Below are 19,944 nucleotides of genomic sequence, written 5' to 3' on the forward strand. Positions count from 1 at the left end.
TGAATAAGATCAGCTGTAGCTTTAATCTTCCTAAGGAACTTGATTCTGCTGACAATGACTCTTTAGGGTGTGTAGATAAAAGAGCACCAATAGCAAAGATCCCAAGTAGGCTTATCCTAAAGCATGCATTCAGGTGATCAGTGGGGACAAGGGAGCAGCAATTCTGGATCTACAAAGAATGTAAGCCTCTAAGGGACTCTGCTGGTTTCCAAAGGGAAAGCAAGCCTTGCAGTCCTCCTAGCCAGAACATTTGGCAATCACTTAAGTGTGAACAGAGAGAATATCTTTGTTCTTTGCATACGTAACAGCAATATAATTTGGTCAAAAACAAAAGTGCAAAATTTTAATGGAATCTGGCCCAAGAGGAAGAAAATAGAGATGAAAACCAGAGTTACCTAATCATTCATGTAGAACATTTCTAGTTGAACACAAGGATATACAATGATTGCTAATAGAATCTTTAGAACTACCTTCTGTAAATACCAATAATTTCCATATCATTTGGTTTATTCTTACACCTTGAATACTGCCCAAACACCAGTGAGAACTGCCTTCATTTTAGAATGGTATTCACTGTTTTAACATAGAGAAGGTTGCAATTGTACCACACTTTATCTAGTATAATTTTCCTTAAAATCTAGTTCAGTAATATTTCTTTCTACACGAATTTGTATTAAAAGACAATTCAGATGTTTGCAAGTTCAGTTTATGATGCTACAACAGTCTAATTACAGAACTGCAAGGGGCTTAGCAGCATAGGCTCTGCAATAACCTATGCAGGTACAAAAGTTCAAGTGATAATTAAACAGCATTGATAACATTTTATTTCTTATTAACATCAGATAAATTTATGATTTATTTAAAAGGTAAAAAAAAAAAAGAAAGAAAACAGAAAGAAAATGTTTACAGTTAAAGATCTTCAGTACTGATTCATGTTGACCTAATTTTGGCTCCATAAAGTCTAAACTCTAAGCTAATTCAGTGGCAGAACAGTAAATTCAAAATTATACTTGTTTCTGGAAAACCTACTTTAGGACTCACATCCTAACATCTATTCATAATTTCTTTCAGCATTATTACCCACAAAACGGAAAACAATAAAAAGAGCTATTAGTAAGTAACGGGAAAGTCAATGGGAAATAGATGAGTTGTTTGGCTTAAAATTTGTTACCTTTTTTGAGATAAGCCATTATCTGAGTCCAATAATTGCTTTTTATTTAATATTTTCAATTAGTTTACATAAAAATGTAAAAAAACAGGGTCCAGCAATGCTGGTTCTCAGGTGATTACAACTATGCCTTTGGTGTGGCCTATAGCTATTTGCTACAAACAAGAAGAGCCTATGAAAAACTCATCTATCTTTAGGAATAGGAATTATTAATTGTGAGATATCAAATAAAATTGTGAGATATTTTTAAAAAGAACTTCATTACAGTTTTTGCATGATTTCATCATTTCTCTTGAATATCTATGTGGAAGGGAAAGCACAGAAAGCAGAGATATTGTGCTCTCTCACACATTCCTACACCTATGTAGATGTCTTTTTGCCCCTTCCATGTACTCTTTTCAACAAATTTTTTAGTGGAAGCCAAAGTTTCTAATGTCTAATCAAAACAGAACATTTAATGAGGCATTCCTTCCATTATCAAAATACCCATTTTGTCTCACTTTGAGACAGTCATTTGAGAAGCACTAAAAATAAGCAATATACCTTCCAACACATTTGACATTCTTTAAAAACTTCCCAATAAAACAGAAGCAGCCTTGACAGTCACTCTCTTTTCTGTGATTAGTATCAACAACACAGTATTGCTTGACAACTAAGATACTTATCCCTAAACTTTAAAGAACTCTTTCTTCACACCTTAGCACTTCATAAAATTTCTGGCCATGCCATTATGGAGTTTCTTAACAGTGTACATGGAAGTCCTTCTCAAGGTAACAATGCTCTCAAGCTGTTTCCCTGTTTTAGTTTTATGTGAGAGTTTGGCTCACTGTCTGTTGGTCACTCACCCTGCACAGCTGCTGCTCAGGTCTCAGCACATGATATTTCACCATCTTCCATGTTTATCTGGTTTTATGTGTACTTGAATTGAGAACATTTATTGTGAATAGAATATAGACCCACCCATTTCACATTAACAATGAAAATTTGTGTTTTACTATGACTGGATCACTGAAGAAAATGGCTCAATCCAGGCATGATGTGAGAGTAGACTTGAGAACAATTGTTTGCAAAGATAGGATTAATTTTTTAAGGTATCATTATTCACATTTTTCCTTGTCTTCTTTGAATAATGCATAGAGTCATGAGTAAATGGTGATTTAGTCTGAGGATTATTTTGTTTGCTTGGGTCTTGTTTTGAGGCTTTTTTTGTGGGGGTAATTTCAAGCATTGAACTGAACAATTATTACTGATTTTGTGAAAATATTTCCCTGTTCTAAGATAGCATTAGATTAGAGAGGTGTTTTGGCTTTGTTTTTGTGAGGGGTTTTTTTTGTGGTTTGTTTTTTTGTTGTTGTTGTTGTTGGGTGGTTTTTGTGGGGGTTTTTTTTTGTTTGTTTGTTTCGTTTTGGGTTTTTTCTTGTTGTTTTAGGTTTTTTACAGGCTTGAGATACAAATACAAAAAAAATAGCTAGGATAAAATAAACCAGGAGTGTTACAAACACAGGCTTATCTGAATTACCTGTCTATGTATACATGTTGAGCCACCATTAATGGTAAGCAGCTGTGTGCTTGAAGAAAGCAGCAAAAGTTATATTTTATACATAGGAAAAAGGTTCATGACAAATACATCCAATGAAATACTCTGTCTATACACATGCACACTCCCTCTGATTATAACAACAGCAAGTTGGCTGAATGAAGTGACAAGACTGAAATTCCAGTACCGCAACAACTGCAGAAATACATACAAGCATACAGTCTGTGATAACAAAACAATACTGACATTACTGAACTCTGTCTTCCATGATCACTGGGATAGAATTCAACCTAGTGCATGAATGTATGACTATTAAAGCTGTTTCGGTAGATTAAGAGGAGAAAAACTTTTATTTTCTCTAAAGTACATCAGTAATTGAACTTGCCACTGTCGTACAGTTGGCATGATGTTTCCTCATGTTTCCTGTCATGACTCCTCATTTGTCCTCTAATACTACCAGCTATGTTTGTCCAGCTTCAAATCAGTGTTTTTCCAAGACAAGCTTTCATTTTCAGATGACCCTACTTACTATATTTTTGAAGAGGTTTCCTGGTTTGGTTTTCCTTAGGGTGGTAGTATCTTTGCTTTTAAAAGCAAATATGATTTGACTACTTTAATGCACATTTTTCTTGGATATTTAGCTTGTATCAGTGACTCCAGTATTATTAGGAAGCAGATGGATCTTCTCTCCTGGTATCTTGCCATCCTGACAGAATGATGGATGTGAGCAATTGAAAAATCTTTATCTTATTCTACATTGCTCTTAGATGTTTTCTAGCTCCGGCTTTGAAACTGACACACAGCTTGGCGTCTACTTTTTATGGTCCTTCCATGCTTTGTGCTTCCATCAGGTTGAACATTAGCCATATTCATTCACAGTTTGTTACACATACATCTCAGTTTGTTTCTTACCTTTTTCTCTGTACTTAGACATAGTACAGTTCTTAGGTACATATCAGAGCTTTGAGACTGCTGTAGTGGTGTGGTTTTGGTTTTATCAGTTTTATGTATGTATTTGTTCCTTGCTATATATTGTTTTTTGTAAGTTGTAATGGTTTGTCCAATGTCCCTCATATTCAACCCTTTTTGGTTTTACCCCAACCCCAGTTATGTGTCAATCATAAGTTATCCAGCCCCTGGGTCTTGTCTGTCACTTTGGGGTCTTTCCCAAAAGTCTGGAAAGTTCCAGTGAGGGCCTCAAGTGATTGGACAAGACTTCAGCTGTCTCCCCACCTGAGTTATTGATTTGTTATAATATGTGTCATTTACCTGCAGAGCCATACCCCCATGATCCCTGATTTGTCCTCAGTCAAACCCATCCCTGAGTTCTGCCCCCAGTAAAAGATGTTACATTTGGAGGAATCCTGCTTTTTCCCACTCTTTCTGCTAAGGGGTCACTTCTGCTGAGGGGTGTCTGCTGAGATAGATACCCTGAACTGAGATTATCCTCACTGGGGGATGAATAAAGCCAGTAGTTAACCCTGAGCAGACTCCTTCTTTCTTTCCTGCTGTTGTCACTTGACTCCTTCGGGCAAACCAGAACCCAAGGGATCGGTGAGGTTCGTCCTGCTACCCTTTCCTGTCATGGTGTCAGGGCTGGCCGAGGCAGAGAGACACTGACACCTCTACAGACTGCCATAGGAAAAAAGGCTTGTTAGGCTTGAACACACTAACCAAACCTTTCACATACATACGCTACTGTGTCTAAAATTCCTTTCAATTTAGTGTATCATTTTCCTTCCAAGGGATAAATTGCTTTCTGATTGGTACCTATGGCAAGACAACTAGATTTGTAGATGAGGAGAGAATAAGGAATGATCATGCTCAACCTCTGCAAGGTTTTGAATACTGGGTACCCCAGCATTCTTTTATCTAGCTTGGGATATTATGGTCTTGATTGCTGAAGAGATTTTTTTAAAAAAAGACTGACTAGATAAGGTGATTCCCAGGTAAGAGGGCAGTTCCAGAGAGGTCTAATAGAAGACTGCAGGTACCTATGAGTAGGTATCAAGAGGACAAAGCCAGATTCTTCACAGGGGCACATATGACAGGAGGATGGGAGACAAATAATTTATGTTGAAATGAGAGATTCAGACAGGATGTAGAAAAAACCACTTTCATCGTAAGGACAGTCAAGCACCACAATGGTTTGCCCGAAGAGGTTGTGCATTCCTTAGGGGCTTTTAAAATCTAAATGGATAATGCCCTGAGCAATGTGATCTGCTCTCATAGATGACCCTGTTTAGAACTAATGATTTCCTGCAATCCTGTCCAATCTGAATTATGGTCCTAAAATATCAAGAGCCTCATGTCAAGCACAATTTTATTCAGTTTTACTTTCCTGTCCTTTCTAAACATACATTTAGATTGTTTGTTATTAAGTACAATTTCTGCTATGCTGTTACAAAGTTCATACAGCAAGTTCTCCTCATGTTGGATTAGAAACTGTGCTTATTACTTGGCAAGAATCTAGGAGGCAATGCGCAATATGTTGTAGGTCACCATTAGTTTTCACAGTGCCTTGGAGAAACAGTAAAAATTAAGAGAGATTGTAATTCAATTAAGAGTAGGTTTCTGCATGTAGGCATGAAGAATCACCTAGGAAAAGCCCACATGAGGTGTGAAGTAATGGTTCTTCAGAATAGTATCAGAAATTAACAACAAATCACAAATCAAATATGAATAAAGAACTTCTCCTAGTATTAAGAAGCATAGATAGTACATAGAAAACCACAGAGAAGCACAAACCAGAGATGCAATTCCTCAGACATGAAGAGCTGCTTAAATCCTTTTCAATTCATGCAAACTGTGAATTTGAAGTGAACTTCACTTCCCTACAAGGCAGGACCAAGAAGAAACATGCAGGGCTTTCTATTTTGTATTATTGTTTTATTATTTAAAACTGCCCTGAAGAAATAAAGGATGCAACTGTTCCTTTAAACAGTTCTGACTATGTGAATACTAATGGAAAACATTACTTAAGAGTTCTTATTAAGTGATTAGTTCTCCCTTTATATTTTTATAGGACCTTCAAAATGACAATGTAAATTTAGTATTATAGCTGTTCATAAACCATTAAGAACAACACAAATATCTTCTTTATAAATGGGAAGGTAGAAGGTCCTGAAAAATAATTCAGGTTTGAATGCAAGGAAGTAAATTTATGCAAATTGCTGTCAGTCATCTATGTATTCATTTCACTAGCAAAACAACGTTATAAATTATCTCTAGCCAACAGTTCTTCACTCAAAGGCATGTGATGCAAATATTTATTCAAAACAGAAAAAGAAAATCACTTAAGGATAAGCATAAGTCTTACCACGCCAATAGAAAAGTAGTTATTGATGATGTTGTAAGGCACTGGGTCTCCTTTCTCATCTTTATCATTGGGTATCACTTCGAATTTCCACCTGTCCAGTAAAATCTCTGAGCTATTCTCAATGTCTTTTAAGATCTTCATTAAATTCTCACCTTCATACCCTAGCAAAATATAAAACCAGTTATTTAATCAAACATAATAAAGTTTCATTACATTTTCTTTCTAGATGGTTGGACAGGACTCTGAACAACCTGATCTAATTGAAGATACCCCTGCTCATTACAGGGAGGGTAGGACTAGTTAACTAACCTTTAAAGACCCTTCTAACCCAAAATATTCTATGACTGGAAAAATGAAAGCAATGCATATAAGACATTAAAAGCAGGATTGTGCTTGAAGTATTGACAATTTTCCAGCACTTGTCATTAAAAGATATACAATTAGAAAGCTAATTCAGCAGGTAAATTTAGAAAAATTCTACAGATTTCAGTGGACATCAAATTTGTGAAGAAAATCATTAGATCTTCAAAAATTGCCAATCTCTTGAATTTTCCAAATGACCCATAAAGCTACAGTTATACTTTGCAAAATGTTCTTGATGAGAAATTAATCTTAATATTTAAATTCCTTGTATTTCAAACTTTATGGAAAAGCGACATATTGCTCTTTTGCCTAACAAGACACTGAAAGGTTAAAAGCTACCTCCTAATTTTCTTGGATTGTTTCAACCTGGTTTAGCATAACAAATCCAAAATTTCAAATCCATAGCTGATAGCTTTACCAGCAAAAGTAACATTTTTGCTTATTTCAATGACTTCCTGAGCCTCATCCTGCTTTGTAGAGAGAACTTACTCTTAGTTGCAAATAAGCACTCACATGTAATTCACTAAACTGAGTAGAAAAGTTGCTTATGCACTTGTGAGTATATTCAACATGCACATGTGTGCATGAAGAAAAACTGTGGGGGTTTTACTAAGTGACATTATCAACTCTGAGCATTATTCAGAACGAATGACTTTGTCATAGATAGCTAAGATCTGGGGATTCAGTCTTTCTTCAAAGCGGAAAAAAACAAGATTTCCTATTCGGGCAATATGTACTGTTGGTGTTAATAACAGCTTTAGCAGGGCAAGCCACTCAAAGCCTCCTTGCTCAAAACCCATTGCTGATGTATTTGCTTATGGTTGCCTAGCACACTTTTGCTAGTTACTGCTAACCACCACATGACAGCAGCATGCACAATTCCATTTCTTTGCATCCTTGAGATCACTCACCAGCAATTTAGTTTCTGGAATCCCTGTCTCCTCTCCCATCTATGGAACTTTCAGAAAATCTGTATTATGGTATTATTTACCACAAAGCAACTGGGCAAAGAATGATGAAATTCATCATTTAATGAAACAATATTTCCCTATTGTTTTTTCTACTTTAGTCCAAATGGAATCACTTAAGATACAGAACATAAATAAAAATGAAGGTAGGGACAGGTCCTAGCTAATGTAATTAAAGGTTCTCATGGCTGATCTCTGCTTAGAACAGCAGATTATACTAGTGACTTCCTGTGACCTCTTCCACTTATTCCATGGCTCTATGAACAATTCAGAAAGCTAAGCAAGGCTGATTTGAATAGGTTTTGTCATTTGTTTTCCTTTTGTCCCCTAAGACTATGAGAATGTAAACAATCAACAGTTTTGACAGAGAAAATAAAGGAGGTTTTCAAATGATTTGACAGAACATTATGGTTAACAAAGTGCTATAGCATGAAAACTACTGATAATTTGCTAAAGACTATCTGGCACCAAGAAAGACATTTGGAAAGGAAACTGATGTGATAGAGCAAGTAAGATATCTGCAAAGGCTGAGAACTTCCAAATGAAACAACCAAAATCCAAGTACAAAACATCTCAACTGAAACAACCAAGACCTGAAATAGACCTGGCTGGCTATGAGCTCATAAATTGAGGTGCTTTCACCACAGACTGAATCTTGGCTAAGACTTTCTTCCTTTTGTCAAGTTATCCTGTAATACAAATTCTGAATGTAGTTTTTTGGAGGAGCTGAGACCAAGTCTCCATATATCCAGGAAAGGATGCAAAGGGTATTAAAGGTTTGATTTTCTAAATATTCTTCTTTCAGCATTCTTTGCCTTCTCATTTTCTGATAAATAGTACCACAGCACTTATTGTCTGGAATCCTCTGTAGGAAAACAGAAATGGAGTGGATCAAAGGAACTAGTCTGAGGCTGAGATATGTTTTTCATTTAATATTTTTAAAGATCAAAAAAGATTAAACCACTCCCAACCCATTATTAGATGTTTTCAGTAACCCTTTCAGAACAGTCTCAATCAAAACCCATTTAAGACTGTTCCCTTTACAAGCAAAAACTGCAATACAGCTGGTAAAAAGCCAACCTAACAGCTATACACTGTTCTCATTACACCTTGGAACATTTTTGGTGCAAGCAGAAGCTACCAACAAGGTATGCTGTGTGATTGCAACCTTTAATATCTTACAAATCTATACAACAATTACGAACAGATAATTCCAAAACCAGAAAAAGTGATAATGCTCTTTATGAAAACAAATCCAAATGTAAGTATTGATGCAAAAGGGTTTTTTTTTCTTTTAATTCCATAATAAATTGGATTTTCTTTTGTGTTTACCTCCTCCCCATCTCAGACACCTTGCTAAATCATTGCCAGTCCCAAGAGGCAGGATAGCAACAGGAGGATGCTTAATCAAGTTCGCTTTCTCTGTAAATAAAGAAGAAAAAAAAAACACAAATAAGGAACAAAAATTATCTAATTGCATGGTATTATATAACTGTGTTAGGTTTTGTTTCAGTGATTGCATATGAAATTATGCTGCCTCCTCCACAATGAGCACTTCACCAAGTCAATCCATTTTGTAGCCCCTTCTCCACTCAGTATTCAATCTTTAATCCCAATTTACTCATTTATTAACATAAGGATTTTGTAATCCTAATTGACTACTTTGTTATCATAAGGACTTTGTAAATCATAGATATGACAAACATTAATAAAAAATGACACTCAAGATCTTTCCAAGATTGAATATGGTGTTCTCACTCTAGCTCTCAGCTTTGCCATTCCCAACTGTGAATACAGAAGAGTAATAGTTAAGGTCATGAATAATGAGGTAAATCTTCTACATTTTCACCTGGGTGACCAAATTTGTATTAAACTGGGTATTCACCTGGAGTTGTGTCTACACCTGAGCACCACTAACAAGGAGCCATTGGAACTAACACAAGACCTGAGATGGGTTTGCCCATCAGGAATTAAACCTGCTATTCAAAGGGAGCACTGATATGTCTGATCAAGTCTTTAAGTAGAAATTTTGTGTTTATTAAACAATGTTTTGAAATGAATTTATAGCATCTTTTCAGTCTTTACTGGTATTTTTGTAGCATTGTATGCCCAAGGATCTTTTCAAAATCCAATGAGAAAACCCTTGTCAATAAATACAGCCTTTCTGAAAGCTGGAACATATATTTCAAATATATAATTTGTCAAATTTCCCATTTAATGTGAATGAATAGCATGTCTAGTTTTAAAGTTATACTTAATTAATCAAACAGTTATTTTGTTTATAGAACTATGCACAATTATCAGCATTACACAATGGATACACAATTGGTACACAATAATCAACTACACAATGGATGTACCAGGGAAATCTATATTCATCAGTATTTTAGAAAGACTTAACATTCACATAATCAGCTTAATGGAAATCTTTCAGAGAATGTAATATTTAATAGAGTAATTTTTAAAAAGTTTTAAAGTTTCTAACTGATGAGAATTATTTTTTCCTTTTATTTCCTTTTTTTTTTTCCAATTTTATATTTTTCTTGCTGTGCTCTCAGCTAAAGCTCTTTGTTTATCAAGACATCAGGGAAGACCAAATTAGAAACAAATTGGAAACCTGTTTAGAAACAGGTGTACCCTTACACTTTGTGTGTAATATGCTAAAGTGTTTTTTCTCCCTAAGAGACAGCATTGAAAATATATTTTCTGCACCTATGAAAAAAAAATGGTTCCTGCATTCCCTAAGTAATTTCTTAGTTCCATACCATAAAAAATGCTGCAGAACACAGCATGTTACTGAAAGAGAAAATAACTGCATGATATTGTAGACCTCATGAAAAAGGCGATGATACAATTAACAGCTGCAAAACTTTGTTTCTTCTAAGTTTAGGCAATGCACTTGATGTTTCTGTACATTAATTTATGACTCTGAAAGCTATTTGAGAGTTACCTGCAGTAGGCTTGCATTTGCAAAAAGTCTTTTTTCCCAACCAAGATTAGAAATATTCCTATGCTATCATTCCTTCATGACATCAAGTTTACTTTTCAGTGAACTTTTAAAGGTTTTCTTGTCCACCACAAAGCACACACTTTTATACACTTTATAAAACTTGAGTGTTTTGACCTCTCTTAATCCACTTCCTCATTTCCACTGTAACATATGCCCACAATTTTCCTCTGCAGCCTAACACCAAATAAATGACCATGTGATGTGGAAGATATTCTCCTTAATAATCTTTTAATTAAGTCTTTTAAGCCTGTAATAACTTGACTTCTAGGCCTTCCTTATGATTTTTACATAGGACTTTGCAGAAAACTGACTGAAAGAACTCCAAAACTGAATTATCATTTAATACATTATCTTCATTATAGGATAATATAGAATAAACAAAAATTTGATAATTAAAAAAAGCAAGTGAGCTAAATTAAATTGTCTTGAAATTAGCAAGTTAGATTTGATTCAGTTGGGGAACAGACTTTGAACTGAAATTAAAATAGATTTAATTCAAATTTCTTTCTTTTAGGAAATCCAGAAACATTGAACTTGTCTAGAGATTTTAAATATTTTTTACAATTTGAGTACACTTAAAAATAACCATCCCAAGCTAACACATTTCAAAAATTTAAATGAACAAGCTCTTGTTTGAAATAGCTGTATCCATGCACTGGTATATAAGGAAGACCATTAAAATGAAAACCATGAGGCAAGCAAAACTGTGTAAAGGCTATAGATTACCTATGCAATCCAAAATCCAGCCCACTGTTCCATCTCCACCACATGCTAGTACTCTGAACTCAGCAACATCTCGGAAAAAATTTAACCTAAAAAGAGAAAATGAAAGAGAAAATGAAGAAACCTAATTAGGATGAGTATAATTGTGCATTATGTAAAAATGTTACGGCATAAGACATTTTATTTAATAGTAAATAGCAAATGATAATTTAAAATAAAAATCACTTCTGCTTATGTAGTCATTTTTAGACAAATACAATCTAACATTATTATTAATTATTATCAGTATTGTCTGAAAAAATTCAAACAAAATTAGTAATTTAAGGGTTATTTTGGTACACTAACACTAGAAAAACTTTGGACTTGATGGTTAGTCTAATCTTTATCTGACTTCAAATGTCATTTGAAACTATTGTCAGAAATCTGTTCACTTATTTGGAAATGAATAGGTAGTCTCTCAAGACAGAAAAGTCTTAAGTTGTCTAAATGTATTAGCCATAATATTTACTTGTGCAGTTTTTTCTATAAAGCTATATGAGAACTTCATATTTCTAGTAGAACACTGATATATATTAGGTTGAACCTTCTGTGGTGGGTAAAAACAACTTTACATCATGGTGTAATATAATATGAGAAAGCAGATTGAAGGCTCTCATTCTACCATCCTAAAAAATGCATTTTAAAAGTAAAATATCTTTGGCAATATTTCCCTGGCTATTTCTGCTTCCATATCCATCAAGTGAGTATCACCACCCCCTCATCCATTCTATAACAACGTTGCATAATGCTGGAAAGTGAGGATATATTAAAACAACACTAGGGTGAAACATTTTAATTTAAAGACATGAGTTCAGGATAGCTTTTGACACATGCTGAAATCAGTCCTTACACATAAACTGTCACTAGACATAAAAAATCCAGTAATTTTGTTGTATTACCATGTATGTATGTGTACGGCCATTCACATATATTGTACTCATTAGTGTTACAGATATCTTACTGGATATTCTATATTCTAGTGACCAGATCTGATATCCAGTTTGCAATCTCCTATTAAATGCACAACTAATGTATTTTACACCAATTCTTGAATACAAATAAATATAGACAATAGCTTGCATGCGTTCAATTCCAACTGTTTCCCATACAAAATTCTAATGCTGCAGGGAGAATGCAGTTTCTGTCCTTAGAAAGTTTTAAAATTCTTTTGGACCTCTTGATAAAATCAAGAACACATGAGAAATTACAGAAGAAAAAGGCAAGTATGGGAGAAGGAAATGAAAAGCACAATGACCAAAAAAGTTATGCAATATATAGAAGATGACAGGACAACTTCTTTTTCCATTAGTTTTTGACCAGAATTTCAAATTTAGCTGATTTGCATAGAATTAAACCCATCACATGTTCACCCCATGTTATTTTCTTTGCTCATAAGAGCTCTTAAGCAATTTCAAGTGTAAATACAATGCCTGAAGGATGCTTACTTGCCCTCTATTAAAAGCTGCCTTCTCACCCCTTTTATGTTCTACTTCACACATCTGCAGAAGTGCTGTAGGATCTCCTGTGACCCAAAATGTTGTGTGCCAAATCTGACTGGGTACATGTGGGGAACTCATCTAGTAAGAGTCTGTGCTGGAAGATCCTCTGCGGGAAGGCATCTCACAGCACCGCAAGGGCAGGCACTGAGCTGTGCCCTGGCTCACAGGTGTTCATATCCATCCATCCATCCCTTCTCAAGGCCTGGCATAGAGACAAACGCCTCCTGCCACCAGTATTCCCACTTCAAGCCAATGTGTTGGGTTGGAACAGAGTTACCAGGTGTAATTACATTGCCTCCTACACTGACAGTACTTCAGCTTAATTTAAAGTCAAATTATAGCCCAGAGGTGACGGCAGGGTACTGACTTCTAAATATTTAAGCACTTCTACCTCATCCAGCAGATATGGAAAAGAAAGTCTAGAAAGAACCAACCAACCAAAACAACACCAAAAGCACAGGGTTCATTTTAACATGACTCCAGACTGGCAGAATATAGCCCTAAACCTCTGTCTCTTTTTATAAACAAGCTTCTTAACCATATCCATATCAAACATTCTTTTTGTTTTGACTGTATAGTTAATCCTCATTGAAAAAGTGTAACTTTAAAAATAGTGGGGAACTGAAAAATCTGGTGAAACCATATTGTCAAAAACATTTTCAATTAGCTGCATTTGTATTTCCCTTGGAGCTTTTTATATTCGCAGACAGTGAATTTTCCAAGCAAAGTATGGCATTAAATTCACATAACTTTTTCTTTTCATAAATTGAAAAATAAAAATTCTACATACATTATATAAAAATCTAATACACAAAATACATAAAAATAATGCATGTTACAGTTTATATTTGCATATATAAATGAAGTGTATATAAATATACTATAGCAGGTATAAATATTTATAAAATCAAATTAATTTATAAAATTAAATATAGTTATATAATTATATATGTAAATAAATCTTATTCATTGAATTAGAATGTGCAGCCTACATTAGGAGTTGGGAAGGGAATACAGTTTTCTGTTTTATAAAGTTTCATTCAGACTCAGTAAGTGTTACAATTGTAAAAAAAGAATTTGACACATTTCTTTATAGACCTTTAGGGAGAAAATCTGTATTGCTTACCAAGAAAACTGTACTCAATTAGTGTTTTAATAGCACCTGTTACTTTTTATACACCATTTTTCACATGGTTTGAAAAGAATTAAAAAAAAACTGCTGGAGAAGAACTTAGTAAAAGTGATTTTAAGCGAAACTAAAAAAATGGAAGCCATTGTAAAGATTTTGTCAGCCTCAGTTAAAAGACTAGAACAGAAAATTTTATCCTATTTTCTTGGAAAAATTTGAAACACTGAAAGTGATTGACACCAGCCTAATTTTATTTTATTTTGCCAGAAACAAGGATTCAAAGGCAGTTACTGAGTTTCTGCTGATAAATCAGTAATTTCCACCTGAAAGAGGGCAATTGTTTCAGCTACCTATATTACTCTAATTCAGTTTTTCATAATCACCTCATCAAATTCATAGGAATGCAGGGGATCTATTTATGAATAAAATACCAATGCTAGACGATGTAAATTTGATTTTGAATCATGCAGTTAATTGATTTATGCACAGGTAGCAAACATACACATTCTTACAGAATTGTTTAGAGAAATACCTAAAGTATTTATCATAATTTATTTAAATAAATTTAATTTAATAGAGTAAAACTGAAGCTTTACTCACAGTAATGAAAACATGAATTGCAGTATTTTCCATTTAGTCACCTGCACATGACTGTTGCTCTTATATCCAAAAGCAGTGCACTATGCAGAACAGGTACTCAGCCACACAAGGTGGCATAACAGCAATGCATGAAAAAATTTTCCACTCACAGTGGAAGCAAAACTTTAGACTGTCTACAGCCCAAAAGAATAATCCACTAGTGGATCTCAGGATAGGTTTCAGGTGCCAAAACCACAGATGTCACAAAAGCAAAAATATTGTTAAACACTTCTTAAAATATATCTCTACATTTAGGATTTAAGACTCATATGTGAAGACATTGTGAATTCTAAGTACTACTGATTTGTGGTGTGCAAAAATAATTTTTATCATTAGAGTACGACCAACCCACCATTGCCGGCTTTGCCATTCTTTGGCAAAAATGTAAGTCTTCCAAGAAAATATGGACCAGATTCAGTATTTTGTTCGGAAGAAAATAAATATGCAGTTATTATCTTCTAAAAATATTCCTGGTGTATACACCTTCCTAGAATACTCTGGATATTCCAAATGTGCAACAGCAAAGAAATGCTCTAGCAATCAATCCAAATAATTAAGGAAAATAGCATAGTTTTCAAAAACAGTCTATTGCTTTGTGAAGGTAAAAAAAGCCCAGATGCTGTAGATTCCTGACTAACTTACAGTGTAAGTTGTAGGGATTCATCTTTGCTGTCTTGGGCATCTTTTAAATGGGCAGAATTTAAGATCTAGAAAGGTCTGTTGAGGCAAACTTGCAGCTAGAATTTAAAAAGTTGATATTCTCCAAATTAAAAGCTTATGGAAGCTACAAAGAAATACAACTTTTGTGGATATAATTTCTATAATAGAGTATAAAAATACCATAAATTAGACATTTTAAATAATAGAACTTTAGGGAACAGAGGCCTTTTCAGAGGGACAAAGACTCCGTGAAATGCTGACCTCTCTACAGAGTCCTGTAGCTCTGTGGCTCGACAGCTATTCATCCTGCTATTATTTACCTCTCTGTGAGTTGAACAATAACTGAATTTCAGATTCTTCAAGATCATTAAATCCACAATAACAGTTGCTGTCAGAAGTAGAAGACTCCCATAGAGATATAACAACCAAACAGGGAAACTCTTTTCATGGCAAAAAACACAGGTGCTAGGCACAAATTACACAATGCATCAGCCCAGCAATTTTCACGTCACTGTGTTAACTGTGGCACTCTGTAACTGTGCAGTACCTTTTATGCCTGTGTTCAGCTGCAGAGCTTACAAGGTTTTTCCAGCTCACTTGTATTCCTCTACTGCCAATTAAAGAATTTCTAAAGCATTAATTATTATACCCATATTTAAAGTGTGCTGTTGCCCTTTGGCTTAGAGCTTCCTGATTTCAGGCCTCACAGCAGGTCCCCATTGCTGTAAAGAAATCAGTGCAAGAGTCGCTGCCATGAGGTTTATTTGCATCATGTACATATTTTTACACAGACTATGTACACCACGTGTCTTGACAAAAACTGCTCCAAAAACCCTAGCTTAGGCAGGCAAAGAAGCTTCAAGAAATGTCATTGCTGCTGTTCTGCACTTCTCCATGTACCATCCCATCCACTTCACTAAGTGTACACTGGGGTTGTGATACTAAAATTCATGGCCAACTTGCTCAAAATATTTTTCTGTTGTCCTGCTATATGCCTGCTAACTTTAATAGTTATAGAAAAAATACAGAATAAATGGTTTGAAAAAAGGTGGGGCTTTTTGTGGTTTTGGGGGAGTTGTGTTTTGGTTTGCGTTTTTTTTGTTGCTATTTTGGAGTCCCTTATTCCAACACATTTCTCTGCAAGAACATGTTTATCCCACTAAAAAGGTAGAACAATAGACATAGCAATTGAGCTGCTGACTATTAAAAAAAAAAAACCCAAACAAACAGTTTCAGCCCCTCTAAGATTTACAATTTTCTTAGTCTCCTAGTTCTCTTTTCGTTCTCTCTGCCATTTGAAAAGGGGATTTCTTAGAGTTTTGACAAAAATTAACTGTAAATATGATACCACAGATGTTTGGAGCTCAGGTTACAAAACTTGCAAATGCTATTTTCTTGCTTGATGACAGCAGCCCATGAGAAAAATACCATCAAAATCAAACATTAACTTACAGTCTAACAAAAAAATGCAAATTCTTAGCCATTACTATAAACCTTCTCTAGGCTGAGTAAACATGGCTGAAAATAGTGCTTGAAAGAAAAGAAAGAAACAAATTTCAAAATAGGCTCAACTAAAATGTACTACAGTAATCATAAACGCTTTAAAATAAATATACATTATGTTTATCCCTTTCTACTCAATAACTTACTGAGATGAAGAAAGACATTTCTGCTTTTCTCTGTACTGTACAGTACCCAAATCTTTTCCATTTTGATCTAAATTTCAAATGTAATATGAGAAAATTAAAAAAACATAAAATTTGGACTGACAATCCAGTATAACTGGAGATAGATGAAGAAGTGGACAGATGGATGAATGGACAGGTTTTATTAAGCAACTCATAAAAAAAAGTACTGGGAAGTGAAATAACAGAGTTTATTCAACTTCTCACTTAAGGGCCAAATTACATGCAGCCTAAAAAGTATTGCTCAGGGCAAGAAGTGATGGCAGAAGACAAAATGGAAATTTAGGATTCTTCATTTCTGTGAAATGAATAGAAAAAATATACCAAAACAAGCAGTGCCTGTTTGAAAATTAGTTTGAATTTTCTTCAAAGTGACTCTGAACTAGAACTACTTCAATTTCTAATAGAAAACGAAATTGAAAAAACACTTTCTAAAAAACACTGTCCTTGTTCAAAAGACTAATGTTGAAATTGCTTCAGTGCAGAGTTTCAGCTTGAACTTAACACTGCCCTCCTGTGCCTCTGCCTTAAAATGCATTTTCCTTCACATAGCAAGATTCATGAAAACTAAGTCACTTACGACAGAAATACAGCCAGCTATTTTTTTTTTTTTTAAATTTCAAAGAAATGAGTATGAACAAAAATATTTCAGGTTTTTTTTTAATCATCCTCTCAAATTTCTAGCATGACATTTCTATTATACACTATGTAAAATAATATTGGTTACTAGTTTTGTCTCAGTTAATTCTTCTAGTCTACTTATTCTTTGAACTAAGAGTACTTAAATTTTCTTGTGTCAAGAATAGCATAAAATTAACAAACTTTAATTGAGTAATAAAAACAGCACTAGCATTCAGATACAAGATGATTACAGGCATGAAAGAAATCATGCATGTCATTATCTTCATTTTTTGGGCTGGTTTTGCACCATTCAGCAGGTTAACAGCCACTGCAGTGCACGATGTCTGAACTTCTAAAAGGATTGAGCCCAATATGCTTTTCACTTTCATCAATGTTACACACCATCTAAAGGTCTAAACAAATAAGAAATGCAAAGATTAAAAAGAAAAATATTCAAACAACAGTGAAAACTTAATGTCAGTGAACATATATCTCCTAATATTCTTCTGCAACTCTTTTCACTGATGTAAAATTCCATGTATCAGTGATGTAACTAAACAGCATCCAGTACATACAAAATAACATCAGAGCAGATATTTATCTCTGCTCTAATTCTCTTCTACCAAAGCACCCACTACTTAAAAAGGGGACAATATCAGGTGGCAAAGGTTGGTGTTTGATACGCTGTAATTCTTCAAATGCAAATTAAGAATAATCACGGAGGAAGCACACTAAGCAAGGGACTGCAATGCCAGCTGGTTCAGAGAACACTTTGGTCCACATTAAAAGTCACTGCCAGCACAATCGAGCCCGGCCAGTCATTTTCCAACCCCTTCATTTCTAAGATTATGTAACTGATAAGAAGCATGCAGTTACCAATACATTACAGACACTTATGCATGTGCAGATATCTGTTTAAGCAAAAGAAATTGCTGTCTCGCTGGTCAGTCTTTGAGACTGCTGACATCTGCAACACAAGTAACCCCCAAGAACTCAGGTTGCTGAAAGCTGCAAATTGAATTAAGTTTATCTCACAGTTCTTATAGAATATTGTATGGTTTTCAACAAAACATGAGACATAGCTTTACTCGTACAGGTGAACAAATAATACCTATACATTTCTGCAGACACTCAGAGAACTGCAGTGTTGATACATTCCAAACATGCTATATGTACTTCAGTCTGTTCATTTGATTACACAGTATTTTATTAAATGAGTTCTTGGTAATAATATTAACTGTAGACTTACCCTGGCATTGGTCCATTTCCAGAAAGACTATAAACTTGACGAGGATTTAAAAGGTACTGAAATTTTCTATATATTCTGAAGAGGTAAAAGAGACAAGGAGAAAATATTTACCTACATGTTTGGAATTCTTTAAAAACCTTTCAAATGCAAGAATTAAAGAAGTTAGAATATACTATAATTATTTGAACTGCAGGGTCTCATTTATTAAAAAAATCAAATACTTGAACACAGCAATTATAATTTACACACAGAGTGTATTGTGGGGTATAAAGTTGAGACAGAAGTACTACAATACATTTACAATTCAAATGCTGTGTATAGACAGAAACAAAATACGATAAAGAGCCATAATTATACAAGAAAAGGCAAGTCAAAAAAGCATTTCAGAAAGCATATTGATTTGTATATAAAGCAACTCCATGGCAAAGGAGAGATTTCTTCCTGAAATTTATTGCAAACACAGAATTACAAGTATAATTAATTGCGAGAGCTAATTGGCTTTGCCACCCACCAAAAATGTCTGCATAGGCTGAAAAACATTCCGATAAAGAAAACCTGTGGTTGACTACATTTCCTCAGGACTACATTTGAATGGGAAGAAAATGAAAAATATTTGAAACATTGTTTTATTAAATTACACTTATTCTAAAATTATGTGAATAATAGGAAGCAATTTATCGATACTGCATGACAAGCATTGCCCTATCCCACACGGAACCCCATTTGCTGTCCTATCCTCAAAATTATTTCTTCAAAAGTGTAAACTTAGAAATTTCAGTTTATCCTGAAAGTATGACAGAGATTTTCTTTCTTCATTACAAATATTAGAAATGTAATTTCCTACACTGACTGGAATGCAGTAGTGAGCACACAAAAGAGTTGGAGTTTGGAATAAATAAATATACACCTGGAATCTATGGCAATAGTTTAAATTCTAAACCCATGTTTCTTGGTTTTAATTTTCATGTTTCTATCCTTAAGGTAATTAATATTTTAATGTTTTTAAGAAAGCCTTTATTTTTCCACTGACATGTATCTTTTCTTTATAATCTCCTAAATAAAATAAAAGCATAATAAGAGCTGAATTCTAGGTTAAAACGTCCATGTTTTCAAATACAACACAATAAAACTGTCTAGACACAATCTATGAGCACATTCAGAGATTTTTTTCCATGTTTTTTTCTTAATAGAAATGCATAATTTATCAGGGTAGCTGGAGAGCAAGTGTGTAAAAATACTGAATACAAACAAATTCCTAATTATCTGTAAAATTGCCAAACTGGAATATTTTCTTAACTTCTCAATTATTTAGTGATATCACCTCCATAAAGCATT

At 34.3% G+C, this 19,944-nt stretch overlaps 1 protein-coding gene across 5 annotated transcripts in view; it reads right to left on the reverse strand.

Moving 5' to 3' along the window:
- DGKB (diacylglycerol kinase beta) overlaps positions 1-19,944 on the reverse strand; it is a 385,657-nt gene that overhangs the window by 185,409 nt on the left and 180,304 nt on the right. For all 5 annotated transcript variants that reach the window (XM_083866610.1, XM_083866608.1, XM_083866607.1 and 2 more), the window contains 4 exons: positions 18,610-18,684; positions 11,092-11,177; positions 8,688-8,777; positions 6,025-6,185 (listed from right to left, as the gene is read on the reverse strand). In XM_083866610.1, the coding sequence (XP_083722736.1) occupies positions 6,025-6,185; positions 8,688-8,777; positions 11,092-11,177; positions 18,610-18,684 (412 nt within the window). The remainder of the gene's footprint in view (positions 1-6,024; positions 6,186-8,687; positions 8,778-11,091; positions 11,178-18,609; positions 18,685-19,944) is intronic.

The sequence above is a fragment of the Zosterops lateralis genome (assembly GCF_965231275.1).
Source record: "Zosterops lateralis genome assembly, chromosome: 1".
Classification (NCBI taxonomy): Eukaryota; Metazoa; Chordata; class Aves; order Passeriformes; family Zosteropidae; genus Zosterops; species Zosterops lateralis.